The sequence below is a fragment of the Manis pentadactyla genome, chromosome 16 (assembly GCF_030020395.1).
Source record: "Manis pentadactyla isolate mManPen7 chromosome 16, mManPen7.hap1, whole genome shotgun sequence".
NCBI classification, from domain to species: Eukaryota; Metazoa; Chordata; class Mammalia; order Pholidota; family Manidae; genus Manis; species Manis pentadactyla.
Genome location: NC_080034.1, coordinates 20707891 through 20727913, shown reverse-complemented (window position 1 = coordinate 20727913; position 20023 = coordinate 20707891). Strand labels below are relative to the sequence as shown.

The window sequence follows — 20023 nt, the reverse complement described above, 5'->3', positions numbered from 1 at the left end:
ATTTTGGAGAGGTCAGCAAACTGACAGAAGGCAGATCAGGCGTCGTCTGGGGCTAGGCTGGGAACAGCAGTCCACTGAACAAGGATGATGGCTGCCTGGAAAGCTGCAGAGAGGTGGTGCTTGCCCTGTTCCATAAGCTCACTAACGCTCGCTGGACATTTCACAGTATACAAATTACACCTCCGTAGTGCTATTTAAAAAAACAGAAATGTTTTTTTACAGCATCTGTAAAAACAACAAACACAAAAATATTGAGCTATAAACTTAAGATTTGCCCCCTTATTGCATGTTTGTTTTTATTTTAATAAAATTTTTTATCCAAATAAAAGCATCAAGTTCCAATCGTGTTACAATCTGAAAGAGAGAAGTCCCATCCTTACAAGGTTTTAGGAAGGATCCAATAGACACTGGATGGGAAGAGTTTGGGGTAAAAAAACAAAAGCAAAAAAAAGAAAATATACAATTTCAGTATTATAATGGCTTTTGAGGGCTGTGAAGGGAAACACCATCTCCAGATTTGCCATGCCTTAAGCAACTAGGAAAGACAATTTCCTAACTATCTTCCATCTCCCAAACTGAACACCATGGAACGCACCACCTCTCTCCAGCTTTCCATGCTGCCCTCATCCTTGTTCCAGCTTGAGGCAGCTGTCAAATACCCTGAAAAGACCATGGGTCCTGACCTGGATCTGGGTATTCGTTCAGCCGCTCATTAGCTTGTGATCTTAGACACATTTGTCTCCTCCCCTTGGATCTAGTTTTTCTCATCCCTAAAAGCAGGACGTAACTCCTGCTGGCAGCTCAACACAGAGGGAGCTTGGTGCACAGGGTAAGGGACTTGTTTTGCCTCACTTACCCTATCTGTAAACTGCGGAGATGATGGTGAACCTCTTGGGTCTGTCTGCCCAGCATCTCTCACCTCTCCTCCTGGTAACACCAGCCTCACTCCTGGGAAGAACCTCTGCTGCCTCCTCCACATGGTTCCACTGCGGCTGCAGCAATTCTCAGTCCGGCCCCAGGGCCCCCCATCAGGAACCAGGGAAACACCTGAAGCCAACCTGGAGTGGATGGTATGGAGCGATCCTCACAGGCTCAAAGTCCCTGAATTCCCACTCGTTCTTTCAAACGTATGTGCTAATTAATAGACCCCCTTCCTTGTTTAAAGGCAACAGCTACACCCCTGCCGTCCGCCCCCCACCCCCATCATCAAAGACCAAAACTAACAACACATCCCTTTCTCCCAATTTTGCTCAGAGCTGGAGAGCCAGTGGAGCAGCCATTGGTAACTTCCTTTAACCTTCCTTCCTCTGGCCTGGGGCCAGGAAACTCATGCAGCAGTCACCTGCCTTGACACCCAGGTCAGAATCTAAAGGGAGGATTAACTACGTCATTATAGTGCCACTGCCCAGGTTTTTATTCTTTGTAGGATGAAGTCCAAATAACAACAAAAAAAAGTTTTTCAATAGGCTTTAACGACAGGGGAGATTTATAGTCCCTGAGAAGGAAATTCTTACTTGCCAGAAAGAAGGCTGAACTCCTGAAATGAGAGAACAACCCTGGAAATAGGATCTCCGTCCCAGGATCTTCTGGAAGAGAGGACCAAGGACCCACCCCTCCATTTCTATGGGCGTGTTGAACTGACTCCTTCACTCCCGTTTCTTTTTCAGCCCAAAGCCGAGTCCCTGGTGGCAGGGGGGCGGGGAGTAGAAGCGAGGACCACTGGATGCTCTTGGGATCTCGGAGGCTCGCTGCCTTGGGCACTGAGAGTCACATCTACTAGTTTGGGCAGCTGGCAGCGGTTGCAAAGAGAACCCTACAAGGAAGAATGAAGAGACAGCGACTCTGACAGGAAAGACAGGCAGCAGGTTGTCCTTACAGGATTACAGGGCAATGAAGCTCAGGAACTGGCTGGCTGAGCCTTCCTTGGGTGCCTTTAGGGTATGCTCTGGGCTTATTTTCAAAGCCTGTTAAGTAGAACCCCAGGCAAAAATGGCTCCGAGCTTTGGAAACTCAATTTCGCTAGTGCTTGGCTTAAGGGAGGCACCAGGGTGAGGAGTGAGGGTCCAGGAGCTGGTTACTTTTAAAAACAATCCAGGGAGGGGAGGATTTTATTTTTCACTATACAACCTGCTAAACTATTTACCAAGACCATGTGATTATAACAAAAAGAAACTGACTTACAGTTTTGAATCATTAAAAAATAACTTATTTTTCTTTTTCCTCTTAATTTCTGTCAGGTCAGACTCTCGGCTTTTGGTGGAGGTCAAAGAAAAAGTCATCCTGTGCAGAGGTCTCCTCTGAGAAGCCTTGTCTCCCCCTCTGTCTTATTCACCGTCTGGTCGTTGGCCATGGATGTGGCCGAGGCTATTACTGAAATGCAGATGCCCAGGTTGGGATGTGAGTGAGCTGGGAGAGGAGCTCAGGCCCCACATGGGCTTGGGAGGGGGTAGGCTTAGTGGCCCAGGTCGTCATAGCTGTTGTTCAGCCTATCCTCTGAGAATCTGGGGAGGAAGAATGGATGGGCAGGGCATAGTGTGGGAGTGGTCATGCCCTGTGGTGGCCCTGAGGAAATAGCCTGAATCCTGGTGAGTTGATAAGTCATTTCACCAGAAAGGACATGTGCATGGATGCACACTCAGAAACTGATCAAGTGTGCAGCCCGGGAGTGATACCCAGCAGCAGTTTAGAGCGAGTCCAGTCATGTACCTCAAGCCATTGGCAGGGCTCCTGGTCCAGACCACAGACCACCCACCAGAGGCCACAGCTGTCCCCAGGACATCACCCTGAATAGCTCCATCCCCCACCAAACAGAGCCCTGATGTGGGGCTGAGTTCCAAATTACACAACTTGGGAACCCAAGAGTTGCCCTTAAAGAGCTTATATAGAGGCTAGGGAATCTTTGGGTCAATTTGTATAAATATTCATTGACTCTATCTTAATCTCGGTGTTACTACAATTGTTTAACCAAAGCAAAACACAGTCTCAGGTGGCTCTGTTTGGTGCAATAGGGTTGTCTAAGTGTCCAGGTTTATTTTCAAGGTCTCAGAATGTTCCCCGGAAATTCTCTGTCCCCCATTCTCCCACTTAGCATTTGCTAGTGTCAGCCACCATCTTACTCCTGATTTGTCTTTGGCCACTTTTTTCTATCCCAAATACTTAGCATCATTGTGAGTGATGGAAAGATCCTCCATCCCAGATCTCTGTTCCCTCTTCCTCCAATGGTCCCGATCTTGATGCAGAACAAACAGTGCCCTATGTAGGCCACTGCCCTAAATAAATTAGCCTCTTATTTATTCACAAAGAACACTGATTTCATAAAAGTTGTCACCGTCATCCACAACTGACAAGCTTAAAAAATGTTCACACATCAGAACGGTTTTATGTTGCATTTAATTGGCATCTGCTGTTGATGGCGGTATAGTTTTGTTCTTTTCAGACACTTTACTCCTAGAATCTACAGTTTGCTTCCATGCGGTAAGTGTTGAAGCTGTGGTGGATCGTGACCGTTTGCCTTCCTCATTAGAACTTCAGTACGTGCCTGACTAGTTGGACATAGTGGCTATCCGGGGGCGGCTTCTTCTGACTCCCCGGCTGCAGGAACTTCTTAATTGTAGGGATGTTGCTGATTCTTGTTTTAAATGCCTGAAATGAGAAACAGTAAAATCAGAGCCTCAGGAGCAGTCCCAACTTTAAGAAAAAATGAAACCTTTGTCATGAAAGGGGGGTGCTTAGACTGCCAGCTTAGGGGGCCCAGTGTGCTGTATCTGAGTGAATTCCTTTGCATGTGTTTCCCGGGTAGGGTACCACAAAGGCTGGTTGTTCAATGAGAGGTAAATTCTCATATTAAAAAAATCATTGTCACAATGAGGCAGTGCCTATTAAAAACTCTAAAATATATTCATATTCTTTGACTTCTCTATTCCTGTTCTAGGAATTTATCATAAGGGAATAACTAAGGTATAGGCATAATGAAAAGTTGAAAATAATCTATGTTTCAAAGAAAAGAAAGCTGGTTATATAAATTACAGTATATCCCTACAAGGATTCTAGGTCACTAACTTATAATGATATTTCCTATAAAAGGAAAGAGGAAGGTCCCTGCACTGAAAAGATCCCTAAAACGTATTTTTTTAGTTAAAAAGAAAAAAAGCAAAATCCAAGGCAGAACAGAATTCATACTCTTCTATTCTGTGTAAGAAAAGGTGGGGGTGGAGGAATAAATATATGTTCCTATTTGCTTATATCTGCATAAATAGGAATACTCAAAGGCTACACAGGAAACCAATTAAAGTAACTATAGAGGCAGGAAGGGGGAGGCACCCTGGTGGGAAGGGAGTTCTCAATTTATGCCCTTTTTATACATATCTGATTTTTTTTAAAGATGTGATTCTATTGCCTAATGAAAATAAAATGATACTGCAGAAAATACTGTTGAGAAGCAAATATAGTTATAATAATAGAAAAAAATGTTAAAAGCAGGCCAGGTATATTTCTTTTTTTTTTTTCAGGTATATTTCATATGATCCTGTTTGGAGGGAAAATGTAAAATAAGTCAAGGAGTCTAAGGCAATAACATTTAGCTAGTTAAAAATCCTTTTTTTTTCTTTTCTTTGATGTATACAAATATCTAGTGCAGCTACGTGAATGTGCATTTCTTTTCATAATAAGAAAAACTGCTATTCTTAAACCAGAAAACTTTTGGTCACCTATTAGATAAAGTGTTTGTAAGGGGTTGGAACAGAGGGCAGGGCAGTGGCAGGATTCAGAGAGCTCTGAGGACAGGTAACGCAGTAGGAGATAAGTGGTGCCCCCTAAAGAGGAACTCAGAGCAATCGGGACTTTGGGGGACCCCGGCACAGGGGGACTAAACGGGGGAAGAGTTGTCCCGTACCTGTAGGGGCTGCGGAGGGAAACAACAAAGACAGGCTTGTCTGCCTTGCTTTGTCAGGAAAAACAAAGCATTGAAAAAAAATTGAAAGTACAAAAAAAAAGGGAAGTAACCAGATATTTATGCTAGAAATCAAAATAACCTATCCTGTCTCCCTTCATACGGTTTTCTTTTCTAAGAATCCTCTAGTGTGAGCAGGACAGAATGACTAAAATGAATAAAATAATGATTTTTAAAATAGTTAGAAGTTTCTTTGGAGATTGATTTGGAGGCACATTCTGCATCAATCTTTGCTTCTATTCATTTTTTCCTGGGCATTTTTTGGCGTTAATGCAATACCTGCAGCAGAGGGAAGTCAGCAAGCACGGAAGCATTGAGTTCTTCCACCATTAAAATAGCTTCTAACAGTTGTATGTCTGCCCAACTGAATTTGTTGCCAACGAGAAAATTCTCTCCATGGTCTTTCAAAATCTACAGGAAGAAAAATAACAGAGTATCAGATAAAAGTAAAACCTGTTTTGCCTGGCTAAACACTCACAAATGGAATCTTTTGTACAGATCACATTTACTAAACAATCTTTTCTAGATAATCCCCCAGAATGTTGGAAGGATAGGATGAAGCCAACACTTTTTATATTGCTCTAAATTATTGCAATCTGTTTGGAAACTTGGGTGGTGAAATGTTAGAATGGACTTCTCTCTTACAAACCTGGAGCTGCTTATAAAACAGTACCCACGAGCATAGGGAGACACAAAAGTCACGGTTACCTAGAATCTGGCCACTAGACCACAAGTAGAAATAAGTCACCAATGAATGGGATATCAGAAGCCCAAAGCTGAAGCTGTTTACTATCCAGTGAAAAGAGAATATAAAAATTCCTCAGATGCAGCTTTGAGTTGGAGATGTACAAAACATAGATTTACTCCGTAAGTAAGGACCGAAGGTAAAGTCAGGCAGCCCATCTTTTCCTGTGATACATACAAGAATAACAATAAATGTTAGTGTAGATGAAAAATATGTCTAGAGTCAGTGAATTCTAGAGTATGCCAACCAAAGCAAAGTTAAAAACAGCTGATGGAATATATCAAATATGTCAACTATCTGGAATGTGATTCCTGCCAAGGACAAGCTCAGAGCTGCAAATCACACAGCATTATTTGATACATGAGACTACTCCTCTGTGAGACAGAGGCAACAGGCACAAAAACAAGTGGAATTTTGAGCCACAGAGACAAAAATAAGAGTGAACTCTTTAAGGAGTTAAAAATGTTTAAGATGTTCAAAGAGATAATCAAAAGGAAGGCATGTAGATAAAAGAGCCTATAGGGCAGAGAAAGACAAGTACTAAATGATTTCACTCATATGCGGAGCATAAGAACAAAGCAAAAACTGAAGGAACAAAACAGCAGCAAACTCACAGAATCCAAGAAAGGACTAACAGTTACCAAAGGGAAAGGTACTGGGGAGGGTGGGTGGGAAGGGAGGGATAAAGGGAAAAAGGGGCATTACAATTAGCACACATAATGTAGGGGGGTCACACAGGGAAGGCAGTATAGCACAGAGAAGACAAGTATTGATTCTGCAGCATCTTTCTACGCTGATGGACAGTGACTATAAGAGGGTATGTGGGGGAGACTTGATGATGGGGGGAGTCTAGTAACCATAATGTTGCTCATGTAATTGTTCATTAATGATACCAAAATAAAAAAAAAGAACATATGGGTTTGAAAAAATACAGATATAATTTTGAAATGAAAAATATAAACTATATAAAAATACTTATGGGGAAGCTGGAAAAAATTATCAGTAATCTGCCAGAGAGATCTGAGTAAAGATAATTGAAAATATGAAAAAGAAAGTAAGAGACACATAAACAGCATGAAACTCCAACACATACCTAACAGGCCCTAAGAAGGGGAGAACAGACAGAAGAAGCAAGAAACCATTTTCAAGCATTATTTGGCGGGAGAATTTTTTTAAAAAGAAGAAGAATCTTCAGACTGGAAAGGGGCACCAAGCAGATGAATAAAACCAAGGACAAATAACCACGTTAACAGCAGACTCCTTGTAATGATAGAACACATTGCAATGATATCTTCAAAGTGCTAAGGGAAAATGATTATTAATCTAGACTTCCATAGTCATCTAAATAATTATTTAAGAGTAAAGGTAAATGATAACATGAGTGAATGTAGTGACCACAATGTTGCTCATGTGAAATCCTCCTAAGATTATATATCAATGGTACCTCAATACAAAAAAAGAAAGAGTGAAGGTAAAACGAAGATATTTTCTGACAAAGACCAAAAGAGCCACTTATAGACCCTTCCTGAAAGGACGGTAAGAAAATGTCTGCTTGGAGAAGGAAAACCCAGCCACTGAACGCAGGCCTGAGAAGCAAGGAGCAACAGTGAGCAAATAAGTCACTCCCACGTGTCAATCAATCTGCATAAACATTGGCTCTTAAAGAAAAAAAGACTAACTGGGTGAGTTTAAAATCAAGTTGGATCTAAAATATTGCCTAACAGCAACATAGAAAGAGGAAGAGGGAGAAGTTTGGAGGGAAGTTAAAGCCTTGTTTTACCGAGGGAAGGACAGGGACCAGTAGTTTCCAAAAGAAATGTTTACCTTCCAAACCATTAGAAGAAAAATTGGGAGTAGAGAAAATGTGATCAATATAACAAGACGTAGAAAAGGATGAGAAGAGAGGCAAAGGAAAGCTCTGTATTTGCGAATAGAAGAAATAAAATGAAATGAAAGAAGTAAAACATAAGTGATGAGAAAACATTTGTCTATAGGACTCAAAAACATAGAGTTGATGGAAAAAGGAAGTTGGATAGAACTTACAGTATAGGCCTGCGTACGTAAAGATATTTTAGATCCACTTTGTAAAAATTTTTTCAAAGACCGAAAGCCACACTTCCATTTTTAAAAATGGACAGAAGGATCTGCATCAAGTTCCTAAGAGTAGTTGCCTCTAGAAGGGGAGAAAGGAGGGGACATAATATTTGAGTACAGCTCAGCTATCCATATAGATTTGTTTGAAGGAGAAAGAAAAAGTTCTTAGGCAAGAAAATAAAAGTATTGACATTTGTTAGTGCTGAGTAGTAGGTTCTGCTTTTGAAAATATTTTCAATAATAGACTAACAGGTGAAATTATCTTCAGTATAATTATAATTACATGAAAATATGAAAATAAAAAAAACATTTCTAGTGAAAAGGCTGGAAGGAAATACATGAAAATAACTGATATTTATCTTTGGTGGTGACGGTGGTGAGTGATTTCTTTCCTTTACATTCTACATGTCTGTATTGTCCAATTTCTTTTATAGAGAATATAAAAGAAATATAAGGCACCTACTTTTCATACAATAATTTTTAAAACTCACCTTGCATTCAGAAATAAATTTAATCTGTAAGTGCAAAAAGTTAGACTTACATTGATTTTACAAAATAGCATCTGATCATTGAGTTGAAGTAAACATTATTATTTGATTTGGTAAAAAAAATTTGGTTATCTGGGTGAATCAGAGAAGCAGGGCTTGGTTTTTTTCACTGGACCATTATCTTCACACACAGGAAAAGCTCTGACCCAAAGCCCCAGAGAGAATGCCTTTCTCTAGCCAACAGCCTCCAGAATAGATGCTCCTGATAGGAGGGATATTAAGAAAGATGGCTTAGCAACTAAATGGTAACACAAGCCAACTCCATTCACATGTCAGGGGGACATATTATTTTTAAATAGTGCCTTTTCTTTAACTCAACATTAAGAGTTAATAACTTTGCATTTAAACTCAAAATACAATCAAAAGTATTTAATAAATGCTCATCTTACAGAATAGAAGTGACACAGTCCTAGCCAAAGACTCAAGAAGTATTTAGCATCTACTTATTTCAGAAAAAAGCAACTAGGATAGGAAGGAATCCCGTAGTTCCTCTTTACCAAAGGACTCTTTGGGAGCAAACTAGACATTAAAGCACATAAAACAAAACAAAACTATTACATCCAATTCCAGGTTTAAAAGACTAGCTTTATAACTGAGTGTTCTGAATAATCCAACATCTGATTTATGAGGATGAGGTAGGCCAGAATGTATCAACCAGGGTGTCATGTCTCACTGCTGTAGAAGAATGTCTAAGGATTTGAACCCCAAACCCTTGAGGTTGTCCAGCAGGGCTTGGAGTACTGGAGCCCCAACATAGTCTCCTCCAACTGCCAACTGTTTTGTCTGTTTGCCCCAGAACCATATAAATATTCTTCTTCTCTATGAGTACCATGACATGAGAAACTTAGCAAACATAAACATAACCAGAGCTCTTGGAGAAATGGCTGGTTGCAGGTCCAGTGCAGGAACTGTGTAAGATGACCCCGAGGTACTCTGCTGTACCAAGGCCAAGGACACGTCCAAGGTTGCTGGGATCATGTCAAAGAGCCAGGAGGAATCTTGAAGCTATCACTGTCCCAAAGAGAGGTTACTGGAGCCCCATTAAGAATAAGGGCTTTGAAACTAGCCAAAACACAGCAAATACGTTTAAATCCACAACAGTAAATAGTGTCATGTTACTTAAGTGAAATGTTACTTAGGTGAAAAAATACAAACAAGAACAAAAAAACTAATAAACTCATCGGTCCCCTTTGAAGATGCCAGGTAACTAACTCATTTGGAAAAGTATTCAATAGGAAGAAAATCAAACATTTTATCCTCCTTTCCTACATCAACTATACCCCAAAGTAACGAAATACATTAAGAGAAGATTCAATTTATAGAAAGAATCCCAGGTGATAACTGACGAGACACCGACAGGACTGGGATGTCAATGTGTTGCATTCACCCCATCTGTGGGGCTGGGCACTGACCTTGGGTTGCGTTGACTCATCAGCGTGACAATGAGACTTGTACTTCCTCGTGATTTACACAACACCCCCTGTGAAGGAGTCTGGCCCAAATAACCAGACCTGAAGATAATCAGGTTTCTCATTCCAACTCTCAATTGACAGGAAATACAGAAAATAAAGGAACATGTTGCATTTAGTAAAATCTGGACTGTGGGAAGAGAAAAAAAGCAGAGGCAAAAGAGCAAAGGAAGACCTTACGGATTAAAAGAGGCTTCAGAAAATGCAATTAATGAAGAATGAACTTCAATCTGATGCTGATTTGAACAAATAAGTTATAATCATACCAGTGGGTTGTTTTTTTTTTTAATGAAAAGCATTTTAAAAACACTGTAGATTGTCCCTAAGAGGAACTTGCCTGTCTAGTATCCTGTGGCAGAAGATTATACATTATAGTTAAGTCAATAGCAAATCATTATTTCCCAAGACTAAGACTGAGAAGAAATGGCACAGAATTCTTTTGTCTTGCAAGCCTTTGTTTATGGAGCCCTGTACTAACAAGGCCTTCTTATGTTACATGCAGACCTCTGCGTTTGGGACCTTACTTAAGGTACTGCAAGGACATTTGCCATTAGTATTCACTCCAAAATGAGTTTTAAAAAGCTGCAACCTTAACAGACTTTGTTTTTATGATCAGCTTCTGGTATTAACCACATATCTGACAAATTGAACTCAAGGTGCTGATGCTGTGGGTTGAGAGCTTATTTTTAAAATCAGAACAAAATACCATTGTGGAAAGCAATACGGAGGTTCCTCAAAAAACTAAAAATAGAAATAGCATTTGATGTGGAAATTCCACTCTTAGGAATTTACCCAAAGAATACAAGTTCTCAGATTCAAAAAGACATATGCACCCCTATGTTTATCACAGCACTATTTACAAAAGCCAAGATATGGAAGCAACCTAAGTGTCCATCAGTAGATGAATGGATAAAGAAGATGTGGTACATATACACAATGGAATATTATTCAGCCATAAGAAAGAAACGAATCCTACTATTTGCAACAACATGGATGCAGCTGGAGGGTATTAAGCTCAGTGAAATAAGCCAGGCGGAGAAAGACAAGTACCAAATGATTTCACTCATCTGTGGAGTATAACAATGAAGCATAACTGAAGTAACAAAACAGCAGCAGACTCACAGACTCCAAGAAGGGACTAGTGGTTACCAAAGGGGAGGGGTAGGGGAGGGAGAAGGGGATTGAGGGTATTATGATTAGTACACATGGTGTGGGGGGAGTCATGGGAAAGACAGTGTAGCACAGAGAAGGCAAGTAGTGACTCTGTGGCATCTTACTACACTGATGGACAGTGACTGCAATGGGGTACAGGGGGGCACTCCATAATATGGGTGAACGTAGTAGCCACACTGTTTTTCATGTGAAACCTTCATAAGAGTGTATATCAATAATACCTTAATAAAAAAACTGTATTAAAAAAAATCAGAAGGGAAATGCTATAGGCCTTTGTTGCTCTTGGTTTATTCCAGGACTGTTTTGTTAGAAGTTCCATAATTGCACATGTCATTCTGGAATCCTGATGACCGTTTTGGTCCAAATGCAGCAAAGCTCTAACGTAGCTTCTGTGTTTCCAGATCTTCACTCTTTAAATATATTTACTGACCACACAGGACGTGTAAAAATCCTGGATCTCTGCAGCCTGGGGAATGGAGGTGGGAACGCACTGTGCCCTGTGCTCCCTCCCAGGTCTTGCCCACCCCTGCCCCTTTCCTCTCTGGGGTGAAGGGGGATTCTGGGCCCCTTGGGCAAGGTCAGGCCCACAGGAGCAGAGTGCGCAGCTGTCACAGACGCACACTGTCTCTGAAAAAAGCATCAGGGCGCCAGCCACCCCCACTCTGCCACGCAGGGGTGAGGCCTTGCTGCAGTCCGCACTGGATCTGGGAAGCCTACCTTTTCAAAGACGGGGAAGTAACGGGTTTTAGCTTTCTTCACAATTAAAGCAAAGTTCTCCTCTTTTTCCTCAGGCGGTTTGAACGCAGCCAGAGCGACCATCATCATGAGGTCCAGGGTGCCATCGGTGTACATGTCGATACTGGCAAAACATATGTGACTCTCAGTTCAAGGGGAACCTTGGAATAAGGGGTTTTCCAATCGCCACTTCTAAGGGGTAAATAGATACTGGAGCAAGTGACTTCTGAGTTCCCCCTCCCTTAAGCTTCCAAGCTTGGGATAATTTCTGGAACCAGATTTAGCCAAATGACTAAGGCTTATTAGGGTCTCTGGAAATGTTTGTTGAACAAAGAGATGTATGAAAGAATTAATGAGTGCCTCTAACCTGAAATCTGCCATACACGAATAATTATTGTGGCTTTAAAAAATGAACCCAATGAAATTTAACAAAAGTGCAAAATGATCAGTGCCAGAAACTTTTCACCTATTTAGTTAGAGAAGATAGATAATTTAGCAGGTCTTCTATTGACCTGGCAACTGAGAAAGAGTTTATGTTCCTAGTCAGGACAGACAAACAGCTCTAGTTAATTCCCTTTAAAATTTTCCTTTATTGCCAAACACTTGCTGACATGTACAAACTTCTTTTTAACATATATAAAAGAATAATTTATCTCCATTGCCCTAGGTGGATTACAAATCACTTTTCTTCCATGTCAGACTGTCACGTAGCCTGCTTGCCACAGTCTGTTACAGTTTATGCCTAATGTGGAGAAAATAATATTAACTATGCTATCTATAGCTTAGGACACACATCTTGGGGAAAAAAAAAACATAGAGATTTTATTTAAAAATCAAAAACATGCATAAAATGATGAGAAACAGACTGCTTTTTGCATATTAGTACTTGTTTACATTGTTATAAAAGGATTCTATTTAAAACACTGAATCCTTTTCTTGCCATATACCTTTGGGATTAGAGGTTAGAATGGCTGAGTCTGTTTTAAAGATGGAGCTGTGGGAAAGCTGGGGTGGGCTGCTTCTTGTTACGGCCTTGGCTCATTCCTATCTTATGGTGTCTCTCTCCTTTTTCTGAATGATTGAGCTTGGGACTTGCTTCCACCATGTCATCTACATACATACTGACCATCCCATCATGTCCATGCTTCCTGTAATGAGATTTCAGGGACTACTGGGAAGGTGCCTTGATCCCAATCCAGAAAGAATTTTGTAGTTGCAAGTCTTTGTTTTGTCTCAAATATATTTATCTCCTGTGAAACTAAGCTATTCCTGGGAGTAATAACCCAATTATCCTCAGCCAGGCTTAGCACAGTGTACAGGACAGGGGAGAGGTTTGTGGTGTATAAATGCAAAAATATGGCCACAAATCTTCACCCTTTAGTATTTTGTGATGAAACCTGACAGCTCCTTCCATCAATAGGTGGGATTTGTTTCTTGGGCTGAGCTCATAACTTGCTTTGACTAATAGAATGAAGTGGAATTAATGAAGTACCAGTTCTGAGCCTTGAAACTAAGAAGCTTTGTGAGTTTTCACTCTCTCTCTTAGAACCCTGACTAACTGCCATGAGAACAAGCTTAGGATGAGAGACACATGGCCCATTTGCCCCCCAGTTGGTACTTAGCCAACACCCAAAGCCAGAGCCTCCCACTGACTACTGTCACACAGACATAGGTGTGAATCTAGCCAAGAGAAGTCAAGCCTGGCCCAGATAGGCTGACATTCAGATGACTCACAGGGCTGGTGAGCAATAGTAATTGCTTGCTGATTTAAGTCACTGTGTTTCAAGGTGATATGTTATACAGTATTGTTTGTAGTAATAGATCATTGGTACAATGCTCAGTATTTGCTGGGTGGTTCATTTCCACCTTCATATAGAAAGACAGGTCACTTGATGAAAATGTATTTTGTTAGGAATATGGAGAGAAGATGAGAACATTGAATGCAGACCACTGTGAGTAGTAAAGGGGGATACCTGGAGTATCTACTAAGGGCTATGCACATCTCCCCTTTGTTTCCCTTGCCTTCTCCCTCCAGGCCAGGCTGAAAGGCTGCCCCAGAACCGGGTCTCAGTGCAGGACTACAGAGCTTAGATAGGAATCAAGTACAGGCACAGACACTCTGGTACCTGACTCTCTCCTTCAGGTCCTTCCCATACAGGTTGTACTTGGCAGCAAGGTAGCTGAGGATGGCTCTAGTCTGGGTCACCGCCATTCCGTCAATTTCAACCAGAGGCACTTGGCCAAAAAGCAGGCGTCCATCTGTGATTCGAGCAAGCAGAGGTTAAGATTCTTCCCTTCATGGTTATGGTAAGTCTACAGGAGGGTCCACTCCTTATTTCGTTGTGTGATTTTTAGTTTTCACCCAAAGTGGTCTGTTAAAGACCCTAGTTGTTGAGGAAATGGCTACCATTTTTGTTCTGTGGAAAATTTGAGATTTGCTTGAGATTTAAAAATCTCAGATCAAGAGTAAAGGAAAGGAGGTTTCAGGTCATTTGGTTCAATTCATTCGTATATTATAAATGATGGACAAGGGGGCAAATGTGAGTTGTTCAAACTCACAGTCGGGGCAGCAGCCAAGTCAACAGAAGTGGGCCTCATGACTCCTGGCCCAGTGCTTTTCCTGCCACCTGTTCACAAACAACAGCCATCCATGCCCAGGAAGGTGTCCCAAGCACAAGAGAATCACAGACTCAGGGAGGGTTAGGCGATTTCATAGACTGTTAGGGAGCACTTCCTGCCAGAATGATCATGGAAGAGTTTGAAGATATACTTTATTTATTTATTCAATACATATGTATTTAACCCCTACAATGTACCAGTGACTGTCCTTGTTTGGAGCAGAAATAAAGAGGAAGAGGGGCTTCAGGGGTATTCCAGATAATAAAGGTCCTTTACAAGAACTGGGGAAGGGGTAAGTGGGCCTTCCCCATTCAGTGGGATCTACTGATGCATTACAACCTGCAGCCATAGAGAGCATTTCCATTTTATGGCAAGCAGATGTGATGCAGGGATGTTAAAGGCATCGCCCAAAGTCATACAGTTTGTAAACAGCAGGTCTGCTGACTACTAGTTGAATATGTTTCTTAAAAAATAGTTTGTGTTAAGTTCATGACTGTTTATCAGGAACATTGGTGACACCCAGGTTTCCTTAGGTAAGGAAAATAACTTTGTGGCTGTTAGAAGTGAAGAAGTGCTATGAAAGTACTAGCCTTTTCTCTCAATATGAGACATTTTTCTGGGGAATCATAAGAATTACAGACTTCTTCCAAATGCAATCACATTTGGATCTTTTCTGTAGTCTTGATTCTACAATTGTCACTTGATAAAATGATGTCTGTTAATTTGTTAAAACCACTAAGAAAAAGTGGATATAAAGCCTGAGAACTACAGCATAGTTTAGGTCAAATTCCCCTTTTCTTTTGCTCTCTTCCCTCCACCCAGGTGTTCGGTTATTTAAGAATTCTTCAGTGGGATGGGACTATTGAACCAAGAAGCACTGGGCCAACCCCTGCTATCATAACTAATCAAGGTCAGAGTCCTATCTACTCGGTAAGCTTTTAGGAAGGCTAAGGAGGCAATGCAGATAACAAACTTAGCTCTGTGCCAGGGACACGGTGAACTGCCTATCAATGTCAGTAGTAACGCCATGTGCCTTTTCTAATATTGTCATTCCAGAGTTCTGTGTTGTACATTGAAATGAATATTTCCAGAAACAAATTTCTATTTTTTCCAATAAGATGTTGAATAGATCTGGGCTCACCCTTCAACAACTTGTCATATTGTTCTCTTGTTTCAATAAATTCTTCTTCAAACTAGATAAAGGATAGAAACATTGTTATAACTTTAAAGTTCTCAGAAGAGAAAGACACCGAGAAATACTCACAGTATAAAATGCCCAATGGCTTCCAGAATGAACATTTCAGAAGAAACCACAAAGTTGCGGACTACAGCACAGCTGAGAATCCCGACAGTGTGTGTAGATCAGTTTAGACTGTGGGACCGGCACCGGCTTTTCGGTTTTGCCTATTTAAAGGCTATCCCCAAGTCCCATTCATAGTTTTCCTTTTCTTTACCTTAGCTCTTCCCTCTTTCCAAACCCTTGTCCTGTTGCTCAGCTTCCCCCAACGATTTCTCCTCCTCTCTTTCTCTCCATTTTTTTTTCTCTCTCTCTCTTCTCTTACTCTCCCTCCATATCAGGCCACATTAAATTTCTCTTCGTTGTGCATATATTCAATGAAAGGGATCCAAAGATCATTTATTTGTTGATGGAATTTCTAAAGCTTTTGTGGGGAAGAGTGGATTTTTTGTCCCCCAAGTCTTGAGATGGGGGTGGGATAAGATGAGAAAACCAAGCAAGATAAAAAATGGTCATGAGTTCTTGTTCTAGAGGAGATGACATTCAAACAGGGAGAAGAAAGTCTACAATTACATGTTCTTCATGTAATTGTAGATTAATGATACCAAATTAAAAAAAAAAGAAAGTCTAGACTTGCATGCAACCAAACAGTTCCCCAACCCTGTGACTTATGAAGCTCCCAGGACACCTCCCTAGGCTTCTGCCCTCTCAACCCTGCTCAACTGTAGGGCCACGATCCTCCTTCACCTCTTACAAAAGAAGACAGCTAGAAAGGGAAAGAGTGGACTTATCTCGAAGGTACCATCCTGCATGTTGGGGGGAGGAGGACCACTTCAGTCTCACCCAAGTCACCCTCCTTCCTTTTCCCAATCAGGAACCCACCTCCACTCCAGCTGCAGCCAGCAGCCAGCGGATCGACTCCATCCTGCCTCTGCCGCGGAAATAGCAGAGCTTGGGTTTGGCGGCCATGCTCCTGGCTCAGGGTTTTCTGAAAGACAAAAACAGGAAAAACATGTTTAAAGAGCGAACTAACACACACCTACTGCATGTCTCCATTTATAACAATTATAAAACACACCCCTACTGCATGTCTACACTTATAACAGTTATAAAACAGGCAAAATGAAACAATTGTCTGAGCATGCATACTTAGGAGGTAAAGCTGTGAAGAGAAGCTAGAAACTAATTATTACAGAAGCAGGAAGGCACTTACCTCTAGTGACTGGGGAGGGGCATGTGGGGGCTTCTGGGATGGTAATAGTGTTCTGTTTCTTTAACGGAATTAGGAATTGGTCTTTATAATTAGTCTTGAAACTGTATATAAATGTTTATGCCCTCTCCCGAATGTATACTCTATCCCACAACTTAAAGAAAGAACAAATCACACATACCAAGGTATCGAGGTATTCTGCAGGTTTGAGAGCCTCTGTCTAGTATTTGACAATGGAGCTAAGAGTTAAGATGATGGTTTCATGAGTGACCTTGCAAAAGAAAATCTTTTTTAACTGCAAGGAGCCAAAATGAAATGTTTGATGGGAAATGGGGACTCTTGCTTCTGTCACAACTTTCCTGAGCGCTGGGACAAGCACAGACTAGATGGGACCAGGACTCCAGCTCTTAGCTGGCCACCAAGGAGCTGGGTAACTCTGGGCCTGACTTACTAAACCTGTTTGTCTTCTTGTCCTCATCCGTAATTGGAAAAATTACACTGGGTGACCTGCAGCCTGTTAGCAGAGAGAGTACAGTGATAATGCAAGCCTACACAACAGCACTTTCTACCTCACTATTGCAAGAGCTGCAGCGGCTGCTGTGTCAGTGACCCTGCCAATCTCACAGGATTACTGAGGTGATCAAGTGGGGTAAAGTAAAGGCAAAGGGCTATGAAAATACTAAAGCTCTATACCAACATGGAAAATTATTGGGTCTCCTTTTCTCACATGTGACCGTCTGACCCCATATTGCCAAGAAATAGCAAAACTGCTAACTGCTGACACAGCGCCTAGGTGGTGTGGCTGGACAGACATACAGGAAGCATGAGGACACGTACAGGGATGGAGGGACTGATCTCAGCGTGCCAAGGCAGCCCCTGCCGTGGTCCTCTGTCCAGCAAGCCCTAAACCACCAAATATCACTCCCTCGCCGGGATTCCCCTTGAGGTTGCTACCTTCGTTAGCGAACCTCACAAGAAAGTAATAAACCAAAATCTCGATAGCTCAGTTTATGATGAGAAACCTAATTGTTAGTACCCACAATCACAAGACAAGTCACTTACATTCACAAAATCTTGCAGGTGTTTTGAAGCTATTTTCTCCACAACGCTACCATTTTCTTACATGTTGGATTTACAGTCTAACTCTTAGAGAAGTTTAATTCCTTTTTTGCCATGGTCTTGTTACCCCCAGGCACTGCCTATGTCGGGCAGCTGTCAAGATTCATTCCTTTTAAATGTTATGAGCCTCTTTAGCTGTTACGTGTTGATTTTAGAAATTTCCTAAAAACCTACCACTTTGCGGTCTTGTGAGACACAATTTCAGAAATTTCCTAAAAACCACCACTTTGCGGTCATGTGAGACACAATGATTAAAAAGGCACAAAATCTCTGATAAGAGAAACTATTTTAGATCCAGGAACTTACTCAGTGCTAACAAACTCTAAAATGACCCCTACAATAAAATGAATGTGGAAAAAACCAAGACAAGAGAAAGAGGGAAGGGAGACTGCCTTGTTAACCTCTCCCCAAGAAGTCAGCTCCTGAACGCTCTGGTTTCCCAGAAGCGATGAGCAGGGAGGTTAAGGAGCAAACATAAGCAGCCCCCTCGCACTACCAGAAGTCAAAAAGAAGAATGCATAGGAGTTCACCAACATGCCAAAGGCCCAGCAAGTTCCCGTGCTGGAGAAATGCACATTTCCAGGCTGGCCAAGTTCTAGCTCCTGAGCAGGTGTCAGGAAGGGAGTGAGGCAAAAGGAACTGCAAGATTGACCAAAGATTCACGCCCTCACTCAGAGAAGACCCTTTCCGTCTTCATCCATCCTGCTGCCTTCTCACAAAAATAAAGCAATCCTGGTGAAGTTAACTATTGGTGTCTCCCTTGGGAAGCGCCATCTCTCCACTCTACTTTTAGTGCACAGACCTCCGACTATTTTGACCCCTCTCTACCTGCTCTGAGAGATGTGGATGAGGCTGTAAATCTGGCTGAGACTGGTCTGAAGTTAATTCCTGTCATTCTGTCCCCCCTACAAAATTTTAACCAGCCCAAATTCTGTTTGAAAGAAATCCTAGGGTGAAAGAACATAGGATATAGGAAATCTTGCTAAAAAAACCTTTCTTTAGTGTTTCTCTTCTGCTCCTCCAGTTAGCCAAAGCTGTAAGTTACCCCCTGTTTACACCATGGTCCTGATAAGGTCATCTCTGGTAGCTTCCCAAAAGCTGTTTCTAAGTGGTGGTCACTTAAAATGCAGCCTGAATGGGCTGCCTGTTTGGTTATGCTCTTAGTGACTTGAAACCTAGAGAGATTAAAACTCTCAGCTCTGGATTACCCACGGGCCCCTAACACGGTTACTGAGTATCATAACTTGGAGGCTCCAGACTTTATATTATTTGTCCAAGAGTTAGATGGCAAGGGTTGTGCCTGGCAGCAATGACACTGAAATCTCTCAGACCAAGAAGTGGCAGTGACATGCCATCTTAAAATTACTAGCAAAGGGCAAGCTTCTTGCTGGTATGGCAGAATCAACCCTCAAAGGGAAGCAGAGACAGGTGCCTTTGGGGGTTTTAGAATAAATCAGTGGGGAGCTGGCAACACCGGCCAAGTAGACAGAGTATGGGATGGAATGGGGTGTTTTCCATCGGAAGGAGCAGGGTCACCAGGTGAGGGGAAAGCTGTGCTCTTTGGGGTGGATTAGTGGCCACTCTGGCCTCACCGAGGGAATGAAGGATGGGAAGCTGAGGGCTCAGGTGTGGATAGCTGATGCCATTCATTTACAATCTACGCTGTGCCGGGCATAGTACTCAAATTATGGCCAATCCTCATGAAAATAAGTGGGTCTTACCATCCCATCTTACAAAGTCAGGGGATATCTGGGATTTAGAGTCAGAAGTCCTCACTACTGTTATATGACCTGATTCCATCTCTCTGAGCTTCAGCCTCCCAGTTCTTAAAATGGTGGAGGTGGTTGCACCACCCCTCTCAGAGGGTTATTGTCAGGGCCAGGAATTGAATGACGTGATAGACAAAACACATACCACAAGATCTGACCTGTATCTGGAGAGTCCTTGAGGCTTCTTTAAATCAAGTATGAGTGGATTCAGTGTTTCCTTAGAGTCTCTTATGCTGATGAATGTCTGTTAGTTTTATTTGTGGTGTCTGTTGCAAATGATATTGACATTTTTTAAAAGGGAGCCAAAACTTTTGTAAATTTGGCTCAACATTGTGATACAGGCAATTTAAACATAAA

The 20023-nt window shown here is 41.7% G+C and overlaps 1 protein-coding gene across 1 annotated transcript; it reads right to left on the bottom strand.

Annotated features, from left to right (window-relative positions):
- Positions 1–3371: 3371 nt before the first annotated feature.
- Positions 3372–16571, bottom strand: LOC118927769 (glutathione S-transferase A4-like). Its single transcript, XM_036916377.2, has 6 exons — positions 16451–16571; positions 15473–15524; positions 13839–13971; positions 11695–11836; positions 5228–5359; positions 3372–3642 (listed from the first exon to the last, which is right to left on the bottom strand). Exons 1-6 carry the CDS (start codon positions 16535–16537, stop codon positions 3520–3522), a joined length of 669 nt encoding a protein of 222 aa, XP_036772272.1. The 5' UTR covers positions 16538–16571; the 3' UTR covers positions 3372–3519.
- Between the last annotated feature and the right edge of the window lie 3452 nt (positions 16572–20023).

Coding starts and splice junctions, on each gene's coding strand:
- LOC118927769 (XM_036916377.2), bottom strand. CDS start 16,537: ATGGCCGCCAAACCCAAGCTCTGCTATTTCCGCGGCAGAGGCAGGATG. Junction 11,837..13,838: donor GACCTGAAGGAGAGAGTCAG/GTACCAGAGTGT, acceptor ATGTTTTGCCAG/TATCGACATGTACACCGATG. Junction 3,643..5,227: donor CTGACTTCCCTCTGCTGCAG/GTATTGCATTAA, acceptor TTCTCATTTCAG/GCATTTAAAACAAGAATCAG.